The sequence below is a fragment of the Lupinus angustifolius genome, chromosome LG02 (assembly GCF_001865875.1).
Source record: "Lupinus angustifolius cultivar Tanjil chromosome LG02, LupAngTanjil_v1.0, whole genome shotgun sequence".
Taxonomy (NCBI): domain Eukaryota; kingdom Viridiplantae; phylum Streptophyta; class Magnoliopsida; order Fabales; family Fabaceae; genus Lupinus; species Lupinus angustifolius.
The window spans coordinates 15,863,253-15,890,595 of record NC_032010.1 but is presented as its reverse complement, the minus strand read 5'-3'; the positions used below and the strand labels follow the sequence as shown (position 1 = coordinate 15,890,595).

Here is a 27,343-nt window from a genome sequence, read left to right as displayed (position 1 = left end):
ACTGCTCTACAGAAGGCTGTATTAAGTTAGGGTTAAGACTGTATTAAGTACAAAATATGATGAATATTTAGGTGATATATGTCACTAACATTTACGTATTTTGAAAATATCAAAATTCGACATTATGATTTTGAAATCTATCAAATTTGGGGGTATAAGTCTGAAAAGAAGAAAAAGACAAAGTAGAAAGCTCCAATATGGATGACAATGGTGCCCCTCCTAGCCTCTAGCAGCTTGGAATCTATAAATAGAAAGTGTCTTATTAGATAAAAAATTTATATTTAAATGGGAAACTTTAGTTGATGAATGCGGGGTGTGAGAGTTAACTTCATATACTGTGAATGTTCTCCACTCGGACAGAATTGCCTCACTACAATGATATAAGTGAAAAACAAAAAAAAGTATAACTTTTATGGTAATTCGTGAGTCAAATGTTCTTTTAAATGAAAACACATGGTTGTACAATTACATCCTAAAACTTTCTACGAATAATTTTGCCAAATAATTAATATTTTCTATACACTAGCACTAGATTAAGGAACTTGGATCATCTCCCTTTCCATTATTTGAGGGTCCATTACCACATTGAAATTATAACACATAAGACAAATAAATATTTAAAATCATGATTTTAACTTATTTTTTGATAAAATAATTTTAAATTTGATAAAGGGAAATCAGAGTTTACTAAAATTGTGACAACACCGACCAAAATATGTTTTATAAAGGGAAATAATTTGTATTTTACTGCCATTTTCTGTTCACACATTCATTTGAAGTTTGAAGGCATATTCCATGTTACGTACATTTTGGCAGCATGTGATGCCCATGGCTGAGAATAGTTGACATTAGCATATAATCTTGTCTATGACATTAGCATGTGCTTACTCAAAACATGTGAACACCACTAATGCATGAGGGTAGATATATTTACGCCAGACATTAGTCTTCCTTGTCTATAGCTCAAGTGGATCCTACAAGTCTATGATTAGTTGTGAATATGGTCTTAAATGAGCGGACAAGGTCGCCCATAAGCATCAATGAATACTAAGAAATTTAATAGGCAAAATATGGTAAGAGTAATTCATGTTCTTATCACTCGAGTACGATATAACAATTTTTTAAAATATAATGTCTTACCAATTAACTGCATGTCCGGTTTATCCAAAACAAAATGTTATATTTTGTGTTTTGAATCTTATTGTCACATTGTGCATTCATGTAATCTCAACTATAATAACATAACTATTACAATGTTTTAGTAGTGAAATAAAAGATAAGAGACAATATATAATGTCTTGTAATGTTTATGTACTAGATCACTTTTATTATTATTTTTAGTTTAGGGCGGCCTCCAAGCCCACTACCCATATTTAGGGTGGAAAGTGGATGATATTCATGTCTTATCTAAAAACGGGCATGCCCATGCCTGCCCTAATTTTGGTGGGCATTGTATGAACATGGGCAGAACGACCCTAATTACTAAGATACCTGTGGGTAAGAAAATAATTTCGTTTGAGATGCATAAATGTTCCTCCCAATAAATATCGTTCTCGTGAATCAAATTCTTACCTTCATTAAAATTGAGTAAATTACACTAAAGTAAAAACCATCGATTATTACCCATAATTTATATATATATTATATTGAGTATCTGTGCTATAAAGATGAATGTAATTACCATCACCCATTATTACCCATAATTTATATATATTATACTGAGTACATGTGTTATAAAGATAATGTAATTAAGTTATACGCTACGAATGTCATTGTCTTAAATAATTACTGATCAGTGTTCTTTTTCTAAATTCTAATGAATTGAAATTTAACCTTAACATTGACATAAACTCCAGGTTTCAGGCACACAATACCAACAAAATGTAAACTATGTAATCTAACAATTATATTGTTGTTACATCCAATTTGCATCACAGTTTGGTTAGAAATAGTAGACAAATGTTGCAACCTTAAAGACATGGATGGTAAACTTCTGCTTACATCATCTTGTGGTATATACTTAATAAATTATTAATTTTACCAGTTAATTAATTGATAATCATGCTCTCAAGAATTCTAGCACACATGTTTATACCTGCACAATAGCACCGACAACGCTCAAGAATTATTTAAGGAGTGTAATAATTATAATATAAAGATTTATACACAGTTGTTATATCATCCGCCATTTATTTGAATTATTTTTTATGAGTCAACAAATATGAATTACGGATGATGCAACAACAATATATAAAACTCATATACTATAGGTGTATACATCTTTTTTCTTCCAATTAAATAGTTACTAGCGACAAAACAGATGGAAATTGACTGGTCGACCAACCATTTCAACATAATTGATTGTGAAGTCTAACTATTTTAAAGAAAACATGGCTGTACATGACATATTTTATTGGTAAATACTGTACATGACATATAGCTAGACCATTTGTTTGATTTTCATCATTTTTACACTTAAAAATAAAATTATTGTTCTTAATATCGTATTGATTATCATTTACTATATATAGTTGTATAGTAATTCAACTTATTACTCATTGTTTAAATCACATATCGGTCAATTTATATATGTTATTAATAAGAGTATAATTTGTATACATAATATATAAAAATTATAAAATGAATACTAATTATATAATAATAATATAAAAATCTCTTACACATTCAATACTTATATCATTTTCTCTTTTAATAGTTATAATATAAATATTATTATTTTTAACATATAATTTAATTCAATTATAATAATAGTTTAATGACTGAACATGTGACATGTTGAAGTCTCCATCCATTAATATTTTATTTTGTAAAATATGAAAGAAAAAGAACATGTATAAACCGATTTTGGCTGGACAACACAATTTAACCCATATTTTCTGGGTTTAACCTATTTAATTGCATATATGATATAAATGTTATATCATATTAATGAATAGGGAGACCAATTTTCCAAGTTGCTGTGGGTAATTATAATTAATATATATATATATATAAATGACATGTAACTATGAAAGGTGGCAGAGAGTGGATAGGGTGGTCCACAACCACATAACCCAATGTTTTGCGGTATAGAGGCAGGTGTAAAATTCATAGCTTGGAGAGAGTGACACCTTCAATATAACTAGGAGAGTGTGCATTGAAGAAGGCATAAAAGATAAAAGGAAAAGAAAGATATAGGAATAGTGCTACATGCATCCATTACTTTAGAAGAAAGATTTGTTCCATAATAGTATAATACCACACAATTAGACAACACTACAAACATATTCACTATTTATTTGCTTTCATATTTTCTCTTTTAAATATTCAATAATTCTCTAATAATTGAGTTGATTTCAGTGTAAAAAGAAGAAGACATCTTGATTCCCTCTTTGTTTTTTTCTTTTCATCCAAAATGATGAATTACTCCCTCTCTCAAATAATGGTTACCAGTAATACACATAAAAAGTAGAGAAAATAAAAAAATTGTTTATTGAAAATGTAAGAAATTCTTAACATGTGTAGTTTTAAAATGGGGATTAACTTTATTTTTTTTAGGGACTACAATATTAAAAATGTAATTAAATGAGATATCACAAAAAGTAGTGTGATACAATATCTCTAAGTAGTATGTGGTTTCGATTTTAAACACGAAATGGATGAAATCAAACTAAACCAAACAAAAAAAATTGCTTAGTTTGGATTGATGATTCATTTCAGTTTAGAATTAGTGAAACTGTTGTAGAGTTCTATTCACACTTTCACATTTTTGGAAAGCTTGAAAGCCAAACCAAACTATTCAAGCCTACAACTATTATTATTTAGCCTAAAATTATTGTGATGTAATGAATACTTGTTGTTTGCTGAAATTTAAGCTTATTGTTATATTTGTGATACTTATGTAGTTAGATACTGGTTTTGTAAAATGTGTCAAGTGTGTTATTTACTCAATAGCAAACATATTTTAGTGGGGGATTTGACATATTGTTCTACATATCAAGTAAGTTGGGTACTTATTTTTTACACTTTTATTTTTATGAGAAATAACTACAATTTTACAACAAAAAAAATTACTATGATTTTCTAGGTTTTATACTTTTTAGTAAAAGTAAATAAATCGATGAACCAACCTGACCAAACCACATAAGTTCGGTTCAATTTAATTTAGTTTTTGTACATGAACAACTATGAATTAATTAAATTAAATTGTCTTATTTTATTCCACTCAGTTCTTAATCTTCTCATAAATCCTAACCAAACTAGAATTACACCCCAACTTAATATGCATCACTTACTCTTTGTTATAAAGTAAATTGTGATTTTAATGTGGGCATGACAAGAAGTACTAGTTGGGAAATTGAATATTGTTGATAAAACATTATTCACTTTAAGATGTTAGAAGTAGGTTGAACAAATTGGTAATTGATCATTTCAAACCATAAAACTCGCATGAATAATGTCCCCCTCACCCTACACAAACGTAATTGAAGCTCAACATTGCTTGAGTACCACGTTTCCTTTAGACATTCTAATTTTGTGTCAATTTTCACATAACTTCCGCAAATTTTGTTATTACTCTTTCTAAGATTGCAAACTTTCAACATTTTACCAAAAATCACCCCAATTTGTATCAAGAAAATAAAAATTCCCTTTTTTTTGTTCCTTACATGTTTCATTCCTATGCAAAGATTATTTAACTTCTTTCGTAGATAACCCAGAATTTATTTAGCCTTTTTTTATGAAATTCATTCGAATGGTGCATTGATCTGAATAAGTTGTAGTATAGAAGGTGCTTGATTTCAATCTTTTCCTTTGGTTTCATTTATTTGATTCTCAACCATCAATATATGTTGTTTGCATTTAAACTGTTTGATGAATTGCATTGTTTTTCCTTTGTGAATGATGAATATTCAGCTTTGTTTACAAATTGCAGGGATTGTTTAAGATCAAAAGTAGAGGTTATGGAACAATTTAGACAGATTGGGGAGGCACTTGGGAGTTTGAAGGCGGTGATGGTATTCGGGGAGAATATTCAAATAAATCAGAGGCAGTGTTGTCTGTTGCATGATGTTTTAAGCTTTGCATATGATTCTATTGCAGATGAGATTAGACAGAACCTGAAATTTGAAGAGAAGAATGGAAAATGGAAGGTTCTTGAACAGCCATTGAAAGAGATCCATAGAGTGTTCAAAGAAGGAGAAGCTTACATTAGGCAATGCTTGGAAACAAAGGAATGGTGGGCTAAAGCCATTACCTTGTGCCACAACACAGATTGTGTTGAGTTTCACATACACAACTTGCTTTGTTCCATGCCTGTTGTAATTGAGGTTATTGAATCTGCTGCCGAAACATCAGGCTGGGATCAGGATGAAATGCAAAGGAAGAGGCTTATCAATTCCAAAAAGTACAGGAAAGAGTATAGAGACACGAAACTTTTCCAGTGGAAATTCGGGAAACAGTATCTGATTACTCAGGATTTGTTGAACCGGTACGACACGGTTTGGAAGGAAGATAGGTGGTTTCTTTTCAACAAGATTCATGAAAAGAAGTTAGCAGGGGCAACAAAGTATGAGAAGAAATTAATAGATCTCCTTTTGAGGAATGTAGAAAGATCAGAATCAGTAGAAGGGAAGCTTCTGCCTAGCTCAATATTGGTTGGGTCTAAGGACTATCAGGTTAGGAGAAGAATGGGGAATGGGAGTCAGTACAAGGAGATTCAGTGGTTAAGTGAAAGCTTTGTCATGAGACAATTTTCCGGTGACATTGAAGCTTTAGAACCTGAGATCACAGGACTTTTATCTCTTTCACATCCTAATATATTGGATTACCTTTGTGGTTTTACTGATGAGGAGAAGAAAGAGTGCTTTTTGATAATGGAACTTATGAGCAAAACCCTTTGTAATCACATCAAAGAGATTTATGGCCCAAGGAAGCGAATACCGTTCTTGCTTCATGTGGCAGTTGATATTATGCTTCAGATTGCACGAGGAATGGAATATTTGCATTCAAGGAAAGTGTATCATGGAGAACTAAACCCTTCAAACATTTTTGTTAAGCCAAGAGGTACTTCACCAGAAGGTTACTTACATGCCAAAGTATCAGGGTTTGGCCTATATTCTGTGAAGGACTTGAACCAAAAAGGGAATACAAATGTTCAGAATGGAACTCTCCCATTCATATGGTATTCTCCAGAAGTACTTGAAGAGCAAGAACAATCAGGAGGAGGTGAAGCAAACTCCAAGTACACAGAGAAATCTGATGTGTACAGTTTCGGAATGGTTTGCTTTGAGCTTCTAACAGGTAAAGTCCCTTTTGAAGATAGTCATCTTCAAGGGGAGAAAATGAGTAGAAACATAAGGGCAGGAGAGAGACCACTTTTCCCACTAAATTCACCAAAATATGTTATCAACTTGACTAAGAAATGTTGGCATACTGATCCGAATCAACGTCCAAGCTTCTCCTCCATATGTAGAATTCTTCGTTGCGTAAAAAGGTTTCTTTCAATGAACCCTGGATACAATAGCCAGCCAGAACTACCACCATTGCCTCCAGTAGATTATTGTGATGTAGAGTCAGCACTTTTGAGGAAGTTTCCTTCTTGGGCAAGTCCTGAATCATCCAAAATGTCACAAATTCCGTTTCAAATGTTTGCATACCGAGTTATAGAGCGTGAAAAGATAAGTATGAGCTCTAAGGAAAACTCTGAATCCGGAAGTGATGCTTCAGCCTGTGATGAACTTGTTACCTCTGGGGATGAGCCATTTCCATCCATAATTGAAAGGAAGTCTTTAGTAATACCTGATAGTATGAACAGGAGGCTTACCACCAGGAAATCTCTAGATTTGAAGCTCACCAAACAACCAGGTCATCTTAAAACTTCTGTATCCATGGAGTTTTTAAATACCACCAATTAATGATTCTTAAGAAGATCATGTTTAAATTATAACAAATTCCATCATGCTAAGAATACAAAAATGCCTGCTAGGAAGAACCTGACAAAATTATCTAAGTATTTTAGCTGTCAAAGTTGTTGTTTCTATGTTGAGATTATTGATAATAAAAAAGCACGGTCTGGTACACTAGGCTCCCACCTCGTCTGATACACAGTTTTACCTTCGCAATGATCCTTGATGAGTAAATAAATAAATAAAAGCAAATGACTATTATGTGGTTTATAAAGTTACCTGAAAATGCATCTTATTTTGATGCACTGATGTAGCATAAGTTTCCTTTCTATTTGTTTTTTGATATCTTCATGTGCTTTTCACTGCAGGTACACCAAGGGTGAGATCAGCTAGACCACCACAAATTTCTCCTAGTGGCCGAAGTTTGAGGACTAATTCAGATAACCGCCTAATATCAAGTCCAAGAATGATTAGAAGAACATCCTCTGGTCATGCCTCAGATTCTGAGCTTTCTTAGATCACAATATACCATCATCAGATTCTCAACATAAAAACCGAGAATCCTCTCTTTTTTGCAAAGACTAACATAGTTTACTTAAGTAGCTTTTTTGGTACATAGTTTTCCTAAGAAGTTTAAGTTAAGGTATTCCTGACATGACTAGTTTGTGAATTAGGAAAGGAATAGTATAGCCTACTGTGATTGACTCATTGTATTCATGCCACAACGAGTCTCCTTAGTGCTTGATTTTTTTTTCAAACATGCACTTATCATTACTAAGTGGAATAGTAACTTGAGAATTCAATATTATCCTTTTAAAAAAATCTTTCAAGCAGAATAGGAAACTAAAATGAAAAGGTTTCAGTAATTCCACCTAAGATCGAATTCTTGATCTATCTTCTACTAGAAATTGTTTTTCAGGTTACTGATAACAAAGTTCTGTGAAAGATAAAAACGACAAAATTTGACCAGAATTCTTGGTAGTGTCAATTTCAATAAGAATAATCATGCAACTTCTGCATAATTTTGAATGTTGGTCTACAAGTAATATTTGAACCATTATATCAAACTACAGTTAGATTTTGCAAGTAAATGCACAGCATAGATGGTGTCATGTGTCTTGATAATTAAAATTCATTTGGATGTTAAGTTAATAAACATATTTTTGAGGTGCACCCAGATCTGGTTTAGTAATTTCTTCTTCCCTTCCTTAACAGATTGCAGTCTCAGCAGCTTGGGTATATAGGAGCAAGGAGCTTCGCCGCATGAAAGCAACAAATTTGACTAAGTTTCAAGTTCAACCAAACTTTCAGGTCCTATGGTGCCCCCTGGCCTCAAGCTCATTGGTTTGTGATACATCACCTAGATGAGAACTTGTTGAAGGAGAAACTTCTGCATTGCAGTTTGGAGAGTGATCTATATACAGAAGCATCAATTGATCAGAGGAAGCCTCTAGTCACGCGCTTTTGAAGAAACTTGCAGATTCCAGCTTCACCAGTGCTTTAAGTTCAAAAGGCTATATTTTTAAAATGCTTCATGCATTTCTTGCTCAACTTGTTTTGTTCAGATTTTATGAAAAAGTGCTCCTCTCTTGATGTCATGCTGTAGAAAACGAGCTCCTGAAAGGATTACCTACCAATGGAAATTGGAAAAGATATGCATGCCACTTTTAACCAATGCCATATTAGCAACTTAGTGACCCCATTTAAGCTTTGCTCTCCATCAATCATTGAAGCCTGGATAGTGCACTAATCTGAGTGTTCATCTGAATGCCATACGGTATAACAATACTGATGTTTCAGAAACAAAGCAACTTCTCAGGTTTTATCGTTAACCGATTATTTTCCCTTTCAACGTCAGACCATCTGCAGTAGTTTCACAATTCCAATTGAGTTAGCTGCAACAAGCACATTAGACTTCTTTCTCCAGCAGACGCTAGAAACAAACTGTCCATTGTTGTCATCACTATTTGAATGACCAGAAATAGGGTTGATGGACTCAAATTTGTGAGAAGTGATTGGCACTGGCAGAGATTTGTGATAGCAGTATACCTGAAAGGTTGAAATGAATTAGAAATTGTATCTATTTATTCCATGTTTGGTGGCGAAGGAAATTAAGAGGAGCGAGCTTCCATAAATATCATTGGATTGATTTAAAAAGAATCATCTTTATAACTGACTTAGTTTATGAAAATAGATGATATTTATATCCTCTTTTTGCACTCATTAAATTAGGTACAGGACCTATGAACTCCAAGCATCTTGCATATAGTATAAACTTAGTTTGGTGTTATTGAAAAACTAAATAATAGCTACTACAACATGCATTATGGTTACTTTTAGCTTGATTACTAGGAATACAATAACAAAGCTTCATGCTAAGTGAGATTATTGAAAGCCATTTTTTGATTAACATAAGGACAGCTAATCATGAATGATGAAATCAATAACATTGTTATGTGAGATTAATCTATGTCACTCCTTCTATGATCAGGCTCCTAAAAACCCATAGAGTAACCTAAAAGAAGAGAGAAAATATTAAGAGAAACTACTTTCTTTGCCCAGTGGTGAAGGATGTGAAATATTTTCCTGGCCTCATAATACAACCAGCATTCCAGGGAGTCAAGGACTCATACTAATATACTGTATTGTAAAGTCAAGGTTGTGATGTAATAAACAAAACTATACCTCATTAGTTTCTGAACCACATGCGATGTATCCATCTAAAACTGATAAACCGACGAAATTCTGAACAAGAAGATGAAAAACAAGCAATTAAAACCAAGAAAAGAAGACAATGTGTTATATAATACATAAAGAAACCAACCTTTTCGTTACTATGACCTTTAAAGGTTAAGCTACAAGCATCAGAAGAGCTGGTTTTCTTCAGGTCCCAGAGCTTCAAAGAGTTATCAGTGGAAGCAGAGACAACAGTTTCGGCATCTAGGAATTTTACATAGCTAACCGCTTTTCCATGACCTGATAATGTGCACCAAGGGACCCTAGTCTGACGAAGATCATAACCATAGACCTTATAATCAGCTGATCCAAAAAACAGAAGATGTTTTGAGTAAGGATTGAACTGAACACAGCATACATTGGCAGGGCTCTGGATGGTTCCTATAGAATTTTCCTACATAAACAACAGCATTTGAGACAGTTATTATGTGCCGTGAAGGCGTGAAGTAAAAGTATTCAACTTTCGTTCTGTCATGCAGTTATGTTCCTTTTCATATTATCCTTTCTATTATACAACTTGAAATAGTATAACTATAAATACCAATATACTGTTTCCACAATGGTTGGTTATTAGAATGCCTAAAAGAAAGCTTGCCTCGCTGACATTCCACAGTTTGACAGAGCAGTCGTCGCTTCCACTTGCAAACAATTTTGGGTCAGAAAGAGAAAAGTGAACAGACCAAGCTCTCTTTTGGTGTTCCATGTATTTTGACAATGGCTGACCAGTGCCTGCATCCCACATCTGAATTCACACATACATGTTAAATCATTAATGTCAGTAAAACATAAGATATATAACAGCAGAAGCAATGATGGTTTTGTTGGTATAAATGAAAGAACATGAACAAAATTGGTTTCATTAAGCACAGTTTTAATGTTGAAGGATTACAAACCTGAACCACACCATCATAGTCGGTCGATGCCAGATGATTTTTTATATAACTATTCCAGCACACACAGCTAAGCTTTGATTTATTCGACATCTCAACTACGGGGTACTGAATATCAACAGAATCACATAAAATAGTACTCAAATCAAAAATCTTGATTTTCTTTGAAACTCCAGCAGCTGCAATGTAATCCTCATCACGATCAAAACTTAAAGCACAAATTACATTTGCAGAACTAAGCAGATCTCTATTTCTTAATGTACCAAGCTCTTCGAACTTGCTGTAACAAGAAAACTTGCATAAACCTTCAAAAAAGGATCCTAGACGACCCACAGAACTTTGAATTATTTTCGGCTCCTTATTTAAATTACGTACATGAGGAAATCTCAATCTACTTTCCAGAACATCTTCATCATAGCTTGAAACAGCTGAATCTTCTTTAAGCTGGACTTGGAATCTCGTGGAAAAGTAAGAATTCTCTAGCTGATTTATATTACTCATAAATCTTGATTCATTAGCAGAAGAACTTGGAATAGATCTACTAACATCTGAACAAGAAGGATAATTAATTTTTGCCAATGGAAATACTGAATCTGTCCTAAAAGAATAACTTTTTTCTATCTCCTTAATATCTTCATCCACACAACTTAGTTCTTCTGCCAACTTTGCTGCCTGTTTTCGCTTTTCATCTTTAAGTGAACTTAAGAAATGTAGTAATTGTTCTGTTTCAACTTCATCTTCACCGGATACTGCAATATCATCTCCAGAATTCGCCTCTTCTGATTCATGCATAAACTCAGACTCTAAAATCATCCTGATATAGATAAAAGGAGGGCTACAAATTATAAAGGGGACCGGATGCATCCTCAGCATCAATATAATAATTCTTTCAGCCATATGATTATTTATACATATTAAAAAAAGCAAAGAAACAATGTTGCGTTCCGACAGGTGTTCATTTACAAGAGACAAGAGGTACCAAGGTGGTAGAATGAAGTCTGGAAAATAAATAAATGCCATAATCCAAAACCTACTGATGAATCGTTATCACTTGAATAACATGTCATCATCCAAGGGAAACTATAACACGATGCACTAAGCTATAACCTGCTTCCTAGTAGCATTTACACATGGATACTTGACACTGGACCATTTTTTTAAGCAACTTAAAATCGTGCTAATAAAACTTGCCTTTATCTGGTTATCCCCTTAAGTGAGTTGATTTGTCAAGCATAATGAACAATAAGAATAAGAATATCAAATCAAATTAAGAATGAGCTTACTTTTATTGTCAATAAGCTGCGGTTGTACAATAAGAATATCAAATAACTTTATAACGAAGCCAAGGTTGGCAGGAAAGTATTTTTTGCTATGATGATAGTTCCATCCTACAAGTCCAATGTGCATTGGACCGGTCACAAGCAGTCAAGTATGTCAACTGGCCGACCAACACAACGGGACTTGGACCTGTTAGGCCGAAACCATGGCCCAAGGTCCTGGCCTGCCTTCTCCGGCCAAACAGGTCTAGGATTCGTCTTACAAGGTAACTTATGAAGAAATACTCCCTTAGGAAAAAACTAGGAGTCGTATAGGCTCGGGAGAGTAGGCCTGCAAGACCAATTGTGAACCACTACAGACATTGCTCCTCAGGCCAAAATACCCCTCAACATCACTATTTATCATTACCCATCATGAAGCCATTAGGATAATATTTTTCATGTTTTACAGATTCAAATGAGACAGAAAAGTAACACCAGATACAAGAACAACAGCACATCACATTACCTAGTATTGGGGCGAGAGGAAGGATCGGGATGCAGAAGCCAAAGACAAAATCCAGCTTCCTTTGAATTTTCTGATAGAAATCTTGGTGGTAAGATTCTATGACCCAAATCTGACATCACAGCTGAGTGCACCTCCCATGACTCAATATTGCATAACAACTGTGAGACACATCCACTTAGTATGTTAGAAAATACATCATGTGTTGTTTCTACTAGAGGATCTAAATAGTAGAAAAAACTTGGAAGCTAGCATAAAACTCTGTAACTTGAACATCAATGTTTCTAGATTATTTGAAATGGTTAGGTATTGTATGTCAAGCAGATATGCCTTGCTTGGAAGCAATCTCTTGGTAGCTTGCAGAAGCCAAAATCGCATATCATTCTTAATTCCTCGCTATAATACTAGGAAAAAATAAATGGTGTATATAAAAGTTCTATGCTTAATTTAATTGATGAAAATTAACAAAATAATTAGGAAACACTAGAAGCTAAAATTTAATGAAAAATAACTAAGGGTGAAGAAAATATTCTCTTACTTCAAAAAGAAGAACTCCAAGGCTATAAATATTTGATGAAAATGTGCAAACTCCATCATTGAGCTCTTCTGGACTACAATACCACTTCTCTTCTAGCTGCATGGTTACAGATGTAAACTGTTTTTCTTTAGTAGAAGTATGTTGATAGTTAGAACCGTTATGGCACAAACTTTCTTTACTCCTTGATTCTATGTGCCTTTTCATGTAAGGGTCAGTTTGATTCAATGTTGTAGTGCTGCAGCCATGAATACCGGTGAAGTGATGCTGCTGCTGCTGCCAAACAGTTCTTGTATCCTCACAGGGCTTTTGCAACTTTGTGCTCAAACTTTGGGAAGCACAGATATCATGTTCCATAGGCCTTTTCCTTGTCACATTGTATGTCATGACTTTATCCAAATCTAGATGGCCTGATGAACCAATGTATTTAATTTTACCTGAAGACGATAAAGTGAAACAAGATGGTCTTAAGTCCTGTAAGACCATCCCTTGGGAGTGTGCAAAATCAACCAATTCCATTATCTGCTTAAATATAAGTATGCTTCCTGATTTACTCATTTTATGACCTTCAAAATTCAGCCACTCTCTTAAGTTGAGCCCATCAGTAAAAGATTCTGTTCCAGATTTTGCAATTGCTTGCAGGAAAGGCCTATTATCGTCATCATCATTTGATCTTAGCAATGTACCGGGTTGAAACATGGCTTCAAAAGAAGGATTTTCATCCTCCGGTCCCATAAGTAATCCACCAAGATTGGTACTTTTGTCTAAATCTTTGCTAACGATCCCTTTTCCCTTCAATTTTTGCTTCAAAATGATTTGAGAAAAATTATATGTAGTTAGACTATTCTGCTGTGTTGTACTCCTAATAAGATGTGCATTACTTGAGGTGATAATGTTATCCACCTTGCTTATATTTGCAGAAACTTTAAGCGTAGACAAAGTCTTCATTCCCCATGATTCTGAATCAACCCCCTCAAGTCTATTGCTTAACTTCGCTGGTAACTGCTCTTCAATCTTTGGTTCAATTTCTCTGATCAAGCTATTATACCTAGACTCAATAGTTAACTGATTCTTCTGAAGCTGTCTTGGATTAGGATTCTTATATGTTGTTGCATGTATCTCTCCAACAATGTGTTCAGAATCTGTCATGGAATAAAAGTTAGTATTAGAATATCCAGCTAGGGTTTGTTTACGAGTTGGATTTTGGAGGGGAATGAAGGGAAATGGAAGGCTCAGAGCTATCTCACAAGTGTATTTCTTGGCTCTAAAGCCTTCTATTTCCATTTCTTCTCGTTCAAAACTCAACTCGCAAACAGGCTCTTAAGAAAATAATACATCTGCTAAAATCACTATTCTCAGTTCCTCATTACCATTCACATTGTCATTTGGTAAGCTTTCTGGACAGTTCTTCTTAATAGGTAACTTTGGGATATTTTGTTTCCCTCCTTGATTGAGAAAACAATCATTAGCTTTTCTCTTGTGTTCTTCAGTTCCATTCCTGCCATTTCCACTCATGTCTTCCACTTGTCAATCTATGCAATCCAAATGTAGTTCTTCCAATAACTCCATTTGTTGTATAAACTATCTGCTCGACATGCTCACTAATCTGGATTTAAATCAAGAAGGATGGAAGAGTAGCGATGCTCGCCCACCAAGTTTTTCAAGAAACTCGAACTCGAGATGTTTGATTTAGCCAAAATAGTTTTGTGCCAGCTGATCTATGTGCTTAACTGAGTTTCTTCAATCAATTTGGAAGACTTCGTAGTAAGAAAATTTAGATCAGTAAGTTTACATTAGAGAAAAACCTCAAATATAAAGTGGTATATTATGAATGTGACTGAAAATCTATGATTGGTTAGGGTCTATTTCCGAGTTGGTTTTTGGATGCAAGGGAGGGAAGGGGAAGGCTTTGGAGCCATGAAATACACTTGTAAGATGCTCTCAAGTTTTCCCTTTCTCTTCCTTCCCCTCCAAAACCAAACTCTCAAACAGACCCTTCGGGTCCGTTTGTGAGTAGGGTTTTGGAGGGGAAAGGGAAAGTTTCAGAGCCAATCTCGTAAGTACATTATGTGACTCTCAAGCCTTCATTTTCCATTTATTTATTTCCAAACCTCAACTCACAAGCAAACCCTTAGGGGAGTAGACTATAAACATTTTCAGCTGACATATTTTGAATAATACATTGGAACACTTGACTCCATTGTTATCAGATAATACATCTGAAAGAATACAAATGGGCTGCATAATATCTCATTTCCTCTGAAACTTGTAATATGTAACTAAAACATATATATGTTTAAAAAGATGAGATCAAATGAAAACATAATATTCACATAGACTATATACATAATAAGAAATAATAATAAATACCATATTACTAATGAAGAAAGTAGCCATAGAAAGAGAAATAGAATAGAAATTTCAGTAAAAATATCATATAGTATAGAACATAAGGGTATAAAGTGATAAAGAAGATGGTTACCTCACCAGCTAAGTAGAGTTCCTACAAAACTGACAAGGAACATGTTATGAAATGAAACCAATAAATACTTGAACTCAGAGTACATAGAAAATTGGAATAGGTTGTTTTGTTGGATATTTATAGTAATTATTATGGACAGGATTTAATATTTTTCCAAAAGTTTTTTTTTAATTTGTTAGCCTCACAAGGCTGTCCATGTCTGAGGCAAAAAGTGCAGCCACGATATTGAGTTTCTTATAAAATATATTCATTGTTTCATACATTGAAGATGTGTTACTTTATTACTCACATTTTAATTATTTGTGACGTAAAAATAGAGAGCATGTGTGTCGCATTCAGAAACACATGTTTATATGCGATTCATAGATATTTTTCATATATATGTCAAGATCTTTATCAATTATACTTATCCTAATATCTATGCACTGATATTATAGCAAAACTTACATAATAATTATATCATCAATAGTTTATTTGATTTACTTTTTTTAAGAGTAAATAATTATTAAATATGAACAATGAAAGGTATAATGATAGTGTATAAAATTCATAGACGGTCAGTTATATATCATTTCCTCTAAAGTTTTATCTGTTATCACATGCGCATCTAATATATTATCTATCATTCATTTATATTACTTTTATTTAAGAGTAAATAATAATAAAAAATGAATGGTAAATAATACGATACATATTAGAGTGTCTGGCCATACATGTTATTCTCAAATTTTAAATAGGAAAAAACGTATTTGCATCACATAAAATTAATTTTATTTTAGCTTTATTTGCATTGAATTATTGTCAATAAATCGTTCAGGTTTTTAGAGATTTGATTAGAGTATAAAATTATACCCAATAACTTTAATGTTCCTACGTATTTATTAAAATATAGTTCTCTATAATTATTTATTGCCTTATTTAAGATATAATATATTTTTCCGGTTTTTTAACATCAATCCTAAAGAATTGAGAATAAGGAGATGAAAGGAGAAATAAAATATTGAAAAAGTAGATATGTTATTTCTCATTGAATTAAATACTTAATTATTTAATAAAACAATAATATTTTAGTTCTTTTCAACTCCTTATCATTAGCTCTAAAAAATTATTTTTGATTACTCTTTACATTTAGCTCATTGGTTGGGAACTCATCTTATATTTAAATTTAGTAAATTAAATTGGTTAAGCAAACCTCAAAACTATAAGGTTTTAACTTTATGTCACCATTTAAAGTTAACATAGTTTGATAATAAGTATAAAGACTAACATTTAAAATACTACACATAATTTTCCAACGATAAAAAAACCTCAAGGATGCTACAAGTTTTGACAAAAAACTTACATTTAGCATCTAAGAACTAACTTCTTTGTGAATGTAATAATTTAGTTTAGGTAGATCTAATTATTTATCTTGTCTTTGCTTTAAATAAACAAGCATATTTTTGGGAGAAAATTTGAAATAAAATAGTAACTGGAAAAAAACTTGAAATGAATTAATGGTGGGTGGGTGAGACGAGAGACAAAATATCATCCAATGGTCAAGGATTGCATGTGGCAGCGGGAACGTATGGTTTCAGTGTAATATGTAGGGGTTAGCAGATATGCTCACTCAGTTTGGTCGGGTTGTGATCTAGTCCAAATATAATTGTGTTTGGTCTAATCATGATCGTGGTATTGTCACTCATTTATTGTTGAAATATATTTTTGATTAATATTATATTGGATTAATAGGTAGTTTAAACTCACTTATATTACTTTGAATAACAATTAATTATTTTAAATTCAACCTTCATGATTAAAATGCGTGTAAATTGGTTAGTTAGTTAATTAAGAGTTAGGTAGAGATAAATTTCTTCTATTTTTAATTATATAATAGGTTGATTAGTTTCTTTGTAATACAATTTATTCTATTGTTGTCAATGAAAATACACATTATTTTCTTGTTCTTTGATTTATAAATTTATCATGTTTATATGTGTATTCAATTGTATACAAAGTAATTATGATTGAAAATATTTTTGATTCTTTAATTTTTTTATCATATATATTCATGATTAACAATATACATACATGTATCATTTCATATGTCAAATTACATATTCATAGTAATAATTAATATTGATAATATTTTATCTATATAAAAGGATATACATTATGTTTAATCGAGTCTAGGGTTAGGTTCGAATTCAAATGTTGATTCGGTCAACATTGGATCTAGTTAGCTCCATGTATAATATGGGATTCGAGTTTAAGAAATAATTCAACTAATATTTAGGATCGAATAAGAGACCAGTCTTACTCAAGAAATATGACTCATGCTCACACTAGTAATATGTTATGCTTTGGTAGGTCCTACCTTATAAATGTAGGTGAAATTAGCTGAGTTAGTCTAAATTCGTTATTATTAGATCAAGTTGGGGTTAAACTTTTTTGTTTAAAAGCTTCTTTAATTAATTATGTATTGAAAGTGCGTTATACAATAAAAGCCTTCAGAAACTGGGCTATTTAATAAATATATTATTAGTGAAAAATATTTGTTAGTTTATTTAATGGTTTAGGCTTATTGGTTTTTATTAATATGTTTTATAGCATATTGGAAAATATTACTACAAAATAGTCATTTATATAAATAAGCTTCCATGTGATGCTAAGTTTTTAAAATTTCAAGTTTATATCTTGAAAAAATAGTTTATAATAAACCAGTCAAGCTTAGAGCTTGTGATTGATATTTTTAAGCAAAACTATTTATAAGTATTATTCAATAAACTTAGCTTGTAAAACTTTGCTCATCTCGAATAATAAGGTATTTATTATATAATAAACATGTAACATTATATTTAAGGTATGCAATTATTTTTAAGGATAACAAAAATATTCAACATGAATGTATCATAAAAATCCTTGCAACAAATACCAACAATAACAACTTATGAGTAAGGATCAGTATCATGATATTGATCCTGTGGGTACTCAAATTACAATATTTGTGCCTAATATTCATAATCTTTTCTAGTATGAAGACAAAATGAGAAATCATGTATCTATATAAAAAAATAGTAGTTAGTTATATTTGTAGCTTAAAGTTCTTCTTTATTTATTGTTTTAATATGTCATTACTACAACAAGATAGACGTTTGATATAAGTATTAATTCATTTGCGATTAAACCTAGCTGGTCCTAATATTTTATCTATCACGTAAAGAATTCTTAACTTGACTGTTTTGTATTTATTAATTGATAGAATTAGAAATATCGATGAAGTAGTCATATATCTATCAATTAACGTTATGGGAAATATAATGTTATGATTGCAAGAATATATCTAAATATTGTCGTTTGTTGCTTTGGATGCACTTGTATTAATTGGCCACATAACAACCAAATGAAAAAAAAATGTGTACATCGATCATATAAGAGTTTTTTATATTGTTATTATATTATTTATTATTTACTTTTAATTGATATTAACTCTTAAATGAAAATAATATAAATGAGTAAAGTATCTGATCATATATAAATCTTTATAGTTTATTCTATTAATGTATATATATATTACCTTCATAACCTTTTACCATAAACACATTTAAAGTCATCGTACATCAATTATTCTACAGCTGAATAATAGTTTCGCGTTGATGGCATTTTGGACGGTTGTTATTTATATTGGTTAGGCTATCTAATCAAGTTAAGCACTACTGTTATTCATTTTTAAAGTACCAAGTACTAGTTCACAAAAAAAATGTACCATGCTATGTACTTAACTACAGATTCAAATTGATGAACACTCCTTATAGTTATATTATAATTAGGTAACTAAGTAATAATAAATTACACTTCTAAAAAAATAGTGACAATGGAAGTAGGCTCAAAGTGATAGATAATTGATTTCTGCTAAACAATATCATGGGTTTAAGTCTTTCCACTATAAAAAAATTCAGTTATGAAAGCTAACTTTATTATATTTGTGGATGATTTAGGTTCAAACATGTTACCTTACATGAAAAATATATATTATCTGATAAGTATATCCATAATAAAAGTTATCAAGTGAACACTTTAACATTCTCATGCTAAGGGAAGAGGAAGGGAAAGTCATACGAACATATATTTTTTGTAGTGGAACAAAATATATAATTTTTTAACTGTCATAGCAACATGTAATTAACTGGGACAAAATTGAGAATAATAAGTTGAGATATGTGATTTTCATCCCAAATATAGTTTCAACTTTAAGATTTGTTTTATTCTTCCACATATATTATCACTTTACCTCGTTAGACTATACCATATTATATCATACATGTGTTAGTTTATATTTATCTTCGGAGACTGTATATATATTTCCTTCCCACACCCTCTCATGTTGGAGTGTGCACTTTATGATACAAATGGAAACCTTAAGATTGCATTTAAGGACACATCTTTAACATGAGAGATGATTCTTTTTTGAAACAAATCTTCAGAAAATAGTTACCCTTGAAATGTAGCACATTAAATATCTTTTTATTTTATTTTATATAATCTGTTTCCACAAATAGAATTTTAATGTTTACACACTTTACATCAAAGATTAAGGTTGTTCATTTGTTATATATTCAGTCACGGAAGAAAAATTTAATATTATTCTAGGGCAGAGGATTAAAAAAATCAGCAAAGATCAGTGGGAAGCACCAATTTTGTTCCAAGCAGAATTTGTCTGTGTTCAAAAGTCTACACAAAGTTGTACCAAAACCATTTTAGAAGATATCGGTCATCAGAAAGAAGAGGGTGATGAAGAACCTACCTATTGTACCTACTTGTGTCATCATGAATTGTGTATTACAAATTTACAATCATCATTATCATGCAATCAATATACCAAGAGATGACACAAGTTTTGTTACCCAGACTTGGGAGAAAGATGTTACTAACTATAGAGTATTTGCATCACAACCTCCGATAATGCTTAACATATATCGATAGATAATATTATCTTTTTGATACTACAAGATATATCTCTTTCGATAAGGAACTAATATTTTTTGGTATGTAACTATCTTCCAACAAGTGTCGCTTCCAGGAATATGAAGGTGTGTGGTAGATAATGTATTTTGGTACAAGTAAATAATTAACATCAAAAGAATAATAAGGTGTTCGTTCAACCATGCTAATTCTAATTGACTATTATAACTGGAGCAATAAAACTTCATGACTATACCTCCATCCTAGGAAATGAAACTTCAATCAATTATATTATAGTAACATTATTAAGTAATACATCCAATGTTCTCATGGCAAAAGAAACAACATAAAGTTAAATGACATGGTTATTCATTGCATTAATCAGGCTGCTTAGAAATATTCACAAAGCATTGCAAAAAACATTTCTAGCATATACTTTAATGGATAGGGATAGGGTAGGAAGGGGCACTAAATAATCAGTCATTAAAAATTCCATTAACAAAAACTTTCATTACTGTTTTTCCACAATACTTATTGACATAGAAGATGAGCAAGAAGCTGAAAGCTACAAGCATATTCACAAGAAAGACAAAACTGATAACAAGGGAACAAATTTATAGACACTAGCTCTAAAGTTTATAAGTTCATTATTGGAGATGTAAAACAGAAAATTAATTATTATAAGAGTGTAAAATCTATACACTGACTCATCATCCACCATTTATTTGGATTACTTTTTTTTTTGTAAAGTCAATCATAATTAAATATCAATGTTGGATGATGAAATGACAGTGTATAAAACTCATACACTGTCAATGCATACATCTTTTTCTCTTATTATAATCTATCATCTCTGCACCTCCTTGCCTACCAAAAACCACCACACCAGGTAAACATATATCATGTGGTTATTGAACTTTAGTCTGATATTCTAATCTCAACTCCTAAAATGTCCTTCACCACTTCATATGTAACAAATGCAAGTGCTATGGATGGAACCACCTGCAAAACATTGAGTTAAAGAATGTTACAATTAAAGGAAGAATAAGCCATTAAACAATAGAGTTTAAAGTGAATCTCTCATCAACAAAAAAGCACAAGTTTATTTTCACATTATTACAATTAAGTAATAGAGAATTGAGAAAATTTCTAAATACCAAGCTTGAAAAGACCATCATACAGTAAACAATGGAATTATCAAAATAACATCTTGAGTCAACCCATAGAAGTCAGAACAGGAGTTGATTACATTACAAAGAGGATTGCAGGGTGCTTGACCACAGCTAGCATAATTCTAAAAGCAACCCAAAAAATTTGCGACCAATGCATAAACTCGAAAATTCATAAACAATGTAACGAGTTCAATTTAGTGGAAGCCGGGAAATTAAATTACAATTTATAAGTTGATTAGGAATTGAGCTTGGTGAAGTAAATAATTCAAGGCCAACATATAAATATTTGGCTCAAGCCAATGGCAATTGGTGCATGTATGAGTTCAATTAGTAAACAGCCTTAAGCTGATCAGGAACTGAGCTTAAAACGGTAAACAATTCAAAGCCAACAACAAACTAATATTTGGCTCAGTTGTAACGTTGGCCTTTGGCCGAACAGATCATGAGTATTAGATGAAGACTAACCTTTACAGAATTGGGCACCAGACCCTTGTACAATGCACCAAATCCTTCATGCCGAACAGTTTTCCTAAATGCATCAACCATTCCAGTGTATTCTAGCGGGACTTTACCTCCTTCATTACCAGTTAGAACAGAAGCAGCATGATTCCAACCCACCATCTGCATTCTTCGACGAATGACATCAAGAGGGTAAGCAAGAGTTTGTCCAACTGTTCCAGCAGCAGCACCACAAGCTAGGCGAGTTGTCACACTCAACTCAGAAGAATCATTAACTAGACCAAATGGTTTAGATTTGATTAACCAATCTTTTAAAGACTCGTAGACAGCAAAGTTGAGACCCACATATGGAATCTGGAAGAGGGGGGAAGAGTAAGAGAATATCAAGTCTTAGAAGCACCCAAAAAGAAAGATCCTAAATTAAAATATAACCCATCAATTATAACCAAGCATATGATTGTTTGCAATAAAAATGTCAAGGACATAACATAAGATGGATAGATGTATACTTCCGAGCAATATGTGAAGAAATTCAGTTTCTTATTTCAGAACTTTTTTTAGATTATTGGGATAAAGTTCTCTTCCTCTACAAACTGAAGTTTCTAAGTTGCTTTGAAAAACAGGAAGAACTTCCCATGAAGGTTGTAGTCAAATCATGTTGGCATTTCTATAATTGTCTTTAGGATCGTGGCCATAAATCATAATCATCAACTAGATAAACAGAAGAGATATTCTGGAAAATTACTCACAACTCCAATTACTGAAGGAAGCCAGCCCTTATATAAAGCGTGAGGTCCTTCTTCCCTAAGCACAGTAGACAAAGCATGGAACATTCCTCTGTACTGATAAGGTGATTTCTCAGTCTGCAAAATACATCCGGTCAAACATCAAGACCATAAAGAACATGGATAGGCTTGAAATAATTTTTTACTCCAATAGAGAAGGTATTATCTTTATGCATTTTCAGACCCCAACAAGCAAAGCAAACATAAAGAATAATGAAAGAGAAAAAAGTACCTGTACAGTTATCCTGCCGCGAACCATATCCATTGGATAGGTTGCAGACATGGCAATTATTCCAGCACATGCTCCAGCTCCAAGACGCAAAACAGGAGTCAGCTGAGCATCCTCTGAAAAATGTACAAGATAAGATACTTAGAGAACCAGAAGGCCTTTTAAGACTAGCAAAGTTTTTGACAATTCTCAAAGATGTTTAAATTCATTCCAGCCAGTGTTGATATAAGTCGCTGACCTATTAAAGGATATTATTTTTTAGTGATGAAAACCTAAGCACTGAACTTGTATTTGAAAAAAAAAATTAATGGTGAAAACCTATGGACTGACTATGTGTTGTTTGAAAATATTTTCAACCAACTGCTGAATTTGGTGTTAAAGGAAACTATAGGAATCAGGCATTTAAAAATTAATGTGCTTAAAATAAACAATGTCTTCAAAACTGGACCGGCTATTGAACCAGTGAAGGTACTGGTTCATGATTTGGTGATTCGACCGTGGTCGAGTCAAACCAGGACAATTAAATATACAAATTTTATATACAATATTTAATAGGCAATGCATTAACTAACAGTCACAACTATAAATTAACATATGGACAAAGAATGAATCTCATAGCATATGGACATATGGTTAAAGGTACACGAATAATAACCCAAAACTATATACATTTCCAGTAAGAAGAGCTGATTATTCAAATTATAAAAAAAATAACTGTCACACTTGCCTTTGTCCTACTCCAAAAAAGTTATCCAAACATAACACAAATTATCCCAATGCACGAAGCTCCCACCTTAGTAGGATATGGGGAGGGTAAATGTACACAGCCTTACCCTGTGCAACCAAAGAGGGTGTTTCCAAATTTTGAACTCGTGATTTTTAGGTCACAAGGCATCATTCTAACCGTTGTTTCACGGCACACCCTCAAGCTAACAAATATTATCCAAAATAAAATACGGTAAAAATGAATATACCATTTCCAGTTTGCTGCTGATACAGATACAATATGCCTCTGTGAAATAGGATGGAACAGTCAGGAAAAGACAGAAGACAAAGCTAAAAGTATAAGAAGTGGGATGCATTGAAAGAATTGAATAAAGTTTGCCACGGGAGCAAAGTGACTCTATTTAAACAAAAACTGTTAGTAAATAAGAAGTGTTATTGCAGAAGCCAACTTTCCATCATATAATTTGATTGGGATGATTCTGCACCTGAATGGCAGGCCTACAGAAAAGAATGCTAAATCAAGGTTTGAGACTTGAGTCCCACATTGGAAGTAAGGGATTCTAATAGGGTTTATAAGGCCTTGCGCCCTTGCGGTCTCCAACTACAATAAGTAGCTTTTCTGGTGTGGTTCTCCCAAGGTTCTTATCACAATCATTCATCACCTTGTACCAAAAGTAAAACTTACTTAGAAGCTTGCTCATAACTGAAGAACTTCACTGCAGAATTTGGGATAATTCGAGCACAGTTAGTACCATTCCCTTTGAACAGTCCACGCAGCCCTTCATTTCTCCATATATATTTCAGGCCTTGGATTGTTCCATTGTATTTTATGTTATGAGGATTCTGGACCTGCAAATGGCAAGACCCAGAGACATGACACATGTAGGAATTCGGATACAGTATATATTTTGTCCCAGCATATACAAATAAGAAGAAATAACAGCATAACCCATTTAAAAACAAGTAAATAAACTAACCTGGAGCAAAATTTTCATCCGTTCCAGTGGAGCAACTGCTGTTCGTGATCTGCATAGATACAAAAGGTTTTAACTCGGATAAAATAAAACACAAAATAAAACCAAAAAAGAACCTAGGAATTATTAGTAAGAAAAGTTTCCAGGAATACCGAATCAGGTTGTCATAATAGCATATCAACTTATTGAAATGAAAATGAAAGTCAAGCAAGTACATATTGCTTTAATAGACAGAGATGCCAAAATATCAGGTCACTTCAGGACATGTTTATTTAGGCTTAAAAGAAAGCGATTACCCAAATCCAATTTAGAAGAAATTGTTTTTGTGAGAAGCTAACAAGTTCAGCCTTTTTTCTTTTCTTATTCAGATAAACGTTTTTAGCAATCCTAATCAAACAAGTATATAAACAGCAGAAGAAATCTTTTGTTATCAAGATATTAATGAATGGAGGCTTTCTAGTAACTTTCAAGGTAACTGACATTTAGAAGCACAAAAAAACTAAATCTTGTTTCAAAGCCCCAAAATTTGAGTGCTTCTTCACAAGTAATCCAATCAAACTGAACAGATGATATAGACCATAGTTACATAATTCTCTCATTTACTATCGTGTACCAAATTCAGTGTAAAGTGTGGTTAAAATGTCCCATAAAATCAATTTAAAAAGTGACAAACTCTGCATCCAAGTGAACCATGTACTCGTAACATATCTATACCAGGTAACTATGATATAGACAAAACAAACTCCCAGATGACCAGATCAAAACACTATAGGACTCAATCAAATACAACAGCCAAATCAATAATTTCCCGTATTAATCGGTCCATAAAATAAAACAAAACAAAAATTGATGGTAAACAAAACAAAACAAGATGCAGAAACATCAAACTTTCATTACCTATACAAATGAACCATATGACGAAACCAACAAAACATCAAATTCAAAACACAAACACTTCCAAAGTTCCAATTAAATCAAAATCTCGATAATCGATAAAATTGACAAAAAAAAAAAGAATTCAGAAACGGAACTGACACTCCTCCAGCGACTCCACCAGCAACAAGAGACTTGCAGATGCTGGCAACAGCATAGCTAGGAGCCTTATTAACAACGCCTTCTCTCGCAAGCTTGGCTTCTTCAGCGAGATTCACGATCGTTGTAACAGCTGATTCGCCACTCTTCACATCTTCTGAAGAAGCCATAGTACTGAATATGAATGAATTATATGTATAAATATAAACCCTAATATAAGGTTTTAGGAAGAAAAGAGAGTGATGATGAATTATTGGGAAGATTAGTGAAGAGAAACGATATTTTCACAGTAGTTTGTTCTGGAAATGGTGGCTGCGACAACCTGCGACTCAGCTTCCCACACAGACAACTGTTACAATGTGACTGAGTTCAACTGTCTCCAAGTGTTTTATATTATACATATCATAGTTATTGATTTTATTTAAAAAAATTGTGTTCTAAAATTACATCGTTTATCTATATATAAATTGTGAATAACAAAAATTGACACTCCAAAACTTTGACATATATTGTTTATTTTGTCATTTTTATAAGTTATATAGTGTGATATTTTTCTTGTATCACTAAGAATATTTTCTCACTTTTCTTGTAAGGAACTAATAATTTCTTTCGAGTTTTATGATTGTTTCACTTAATAAATATTGTTTCAAGTAATCAAACACTTAACCTTAAAAATCAAGTAATATCTTATATTATTGAACCAACGTCATACTGAACATTTCTTACTAACTTTAATAAATGTTTGAATAAATTCCTAATTTATATTCATTCCTTATATTATCATTAATCATTATAATATCTTTCTTTATCCTGTTTTCGTAAATCTTTTTACACTCTATAGAAAAAGCATTATCCACTAAAATAAGTATAATTAAATTCGGAAATTAACAAATATATAATATGTAAATATATAAAGCCAAATGAAGCACAATCAAATTTAAGTATATTTTTAAATCCGTACCAGCAAAACAAAAGAATTCTCATAATCAAATTATTTCTTATTTATATTAAAATTTTAAATTATAAATCAAATTCAATTTCTTTTTATTCTAACTTAAAGTCATGCAATATAAAAAGAAAAGAAAGTAAAAATTAGATAATGTAACATAGTGACAAGTAAAATTCAAAAATATAGAAATATATGAAGGAAAATAGAATTCAAGACATGACACATAATATAACACAATTCATTCATATAATATCTTTTCATTTCTTGCACTATCATTAATCACATTAATATCTTTCTCTATCTTCTCTTACTAAATATTTTTACTCTCTCAAAATAAATATAGAAAAATATTACCCATCAAAATAAATAGAATTAAACTCAGAAACAAAAGAAAAGATAAAATCAAACCAGCATAATCAAGTTTAAGTATATTTTTAAATTCATATAAGTAAAACAAAAAAATCTCAAAATCAAATCAATTCTTATTTTTATTAATTTTTTAATTATAAATCAAATTCAATCTATTTTTTATTCTAACTTCAAGCCAAGACAATATTTAAAGAAAGTAAAAATTAGGTAAAGTTGAAAACAACAATCCCCTTTTCTCACAACAACATCAACAACATAGTGACAAGCAAATTTCTAAATTATATAGAAATATACAAAGGAAAATAGAATTCAAGATACAATCTTACACATAATATATATATTTCATTGACATATACACAGTTTAAGAATCATGACTT

General features: G+C 32.0%; 3 protein-coding genes across 9 annotated transcripts; 1 reads left to right on the top strand and 2 right to left on the bottom strand.

Annotated features, from left to right (window-relative positions):
* LOC109336839 (mitogen-activated protein kinase kinase kinase 7-like) lies at positions 4,437-8,341 on the top strand. Of its 3 annotated transcripts, none has more exons than XM_019573669.1 (3): positions 4,437-4,480; positions 4,934-6,864; positions 7,274-8,341. In XM_019573669.1, the coding sequence occupies exons 2-3, from the start codon at positions 4,962-4,964 to the stop codon at positions 7,420-7,422; spliced, it is 2,052 nt and encodes a 683-aa protein (XP_019429214.1). In that variant the 5' UTR covers positions 4,437-4,480; positions 4,934-4,961; the 3' UTR covers positions 7,423-8,341. The 3 variants fall into 3 exon arrangements, with proteins under 3 accessions (XP_019429214.1, XP_019429206.1, XP_019429200.1); XM_019573661.1 differs by lacking the exon at positions 4,437-4,480 and adding an exon at positions 4,489-4,789; XM_019573655.1 differs by lacking the exon at positions 4,437-4,480 and having other exon boundaries at positions 4,489-6,864; positions 7,274-7,393; positions 8,121-8,341.
* Positions 8,660-15,449, bottom strand: LOC109336800 (protein SUPPRESSOR OF PHYA-105 1). 5 transcript variants are annotated; one of them, XM_019573646.1, is made up of 10 exons: positions 15,331-15,449; positions 14,219-14,605; positions 13,938-13,990; positions 12,852-13,868; positions 12,317-12,474; positions 10,535-11,345; positions 10,237-10,383; positions 9,730-10,035; positions 9,591-9,650; positions 8,660-8,954 (listed from the first exon to the last, which is right to left on the bottom strand). In XM_019573646.1, the coding sequence occupies exons 2-10, from the start codon at positions 14,361-14,363 to the stop codon at positions 8,760-8,762; spliced, it is 2,892 nt and encodes a 963-aa protein (XP_019429191.1). In that variant the 5' UTR covers positions 14,364-14,605; positions 15,331-15,449; the 3' UTR covers positions 8,660-8,759. The 5 variants fall into 5 exon arrangements, with proteins under 5 accessions (XP_019429191.1, XP_019429173.1, XP_019429182.1 ...); XM_019573628.1 differs by having other exon boundaries at positions 12,852-13,990; XM_019573637.1 differs by having other exon boundaries at positions 12,852-13,990; positions 14,219-14,586; positions 15,331-15,388.
* On the bottom strand, positions 20,737-26,021 carry LOC109336857 (mitochondrial adenine nucleotide transporter ADNT1-like). Its single transcript, XM_019573676.1, has 10 exons — positions 25,652-26,021; positions 24,620-24,668; positions 24,328-24,491; positions 23,891-23,928; positions 22,920-23,032; positions 22,652-22,765; positions 21,909-22,256; positions 21,158-21,273; positions 21,115-21,122; positions 20,737-20,955 (listed from the first exon to the last, which is right to left on the bottom strand). Exons 1-8 carry the CDS (start codon positions 25,816-25,818, stop codon positions 21,190-21,192), a joined length of 1,077 nt encoding a protein of 358 aa, XP_019429221.1. The 5' UTR covers positions 25,819-26,021; the 3' UTR covers positions 20,737-20,955; positions 21,115-21,122; positions 21,158-21,189.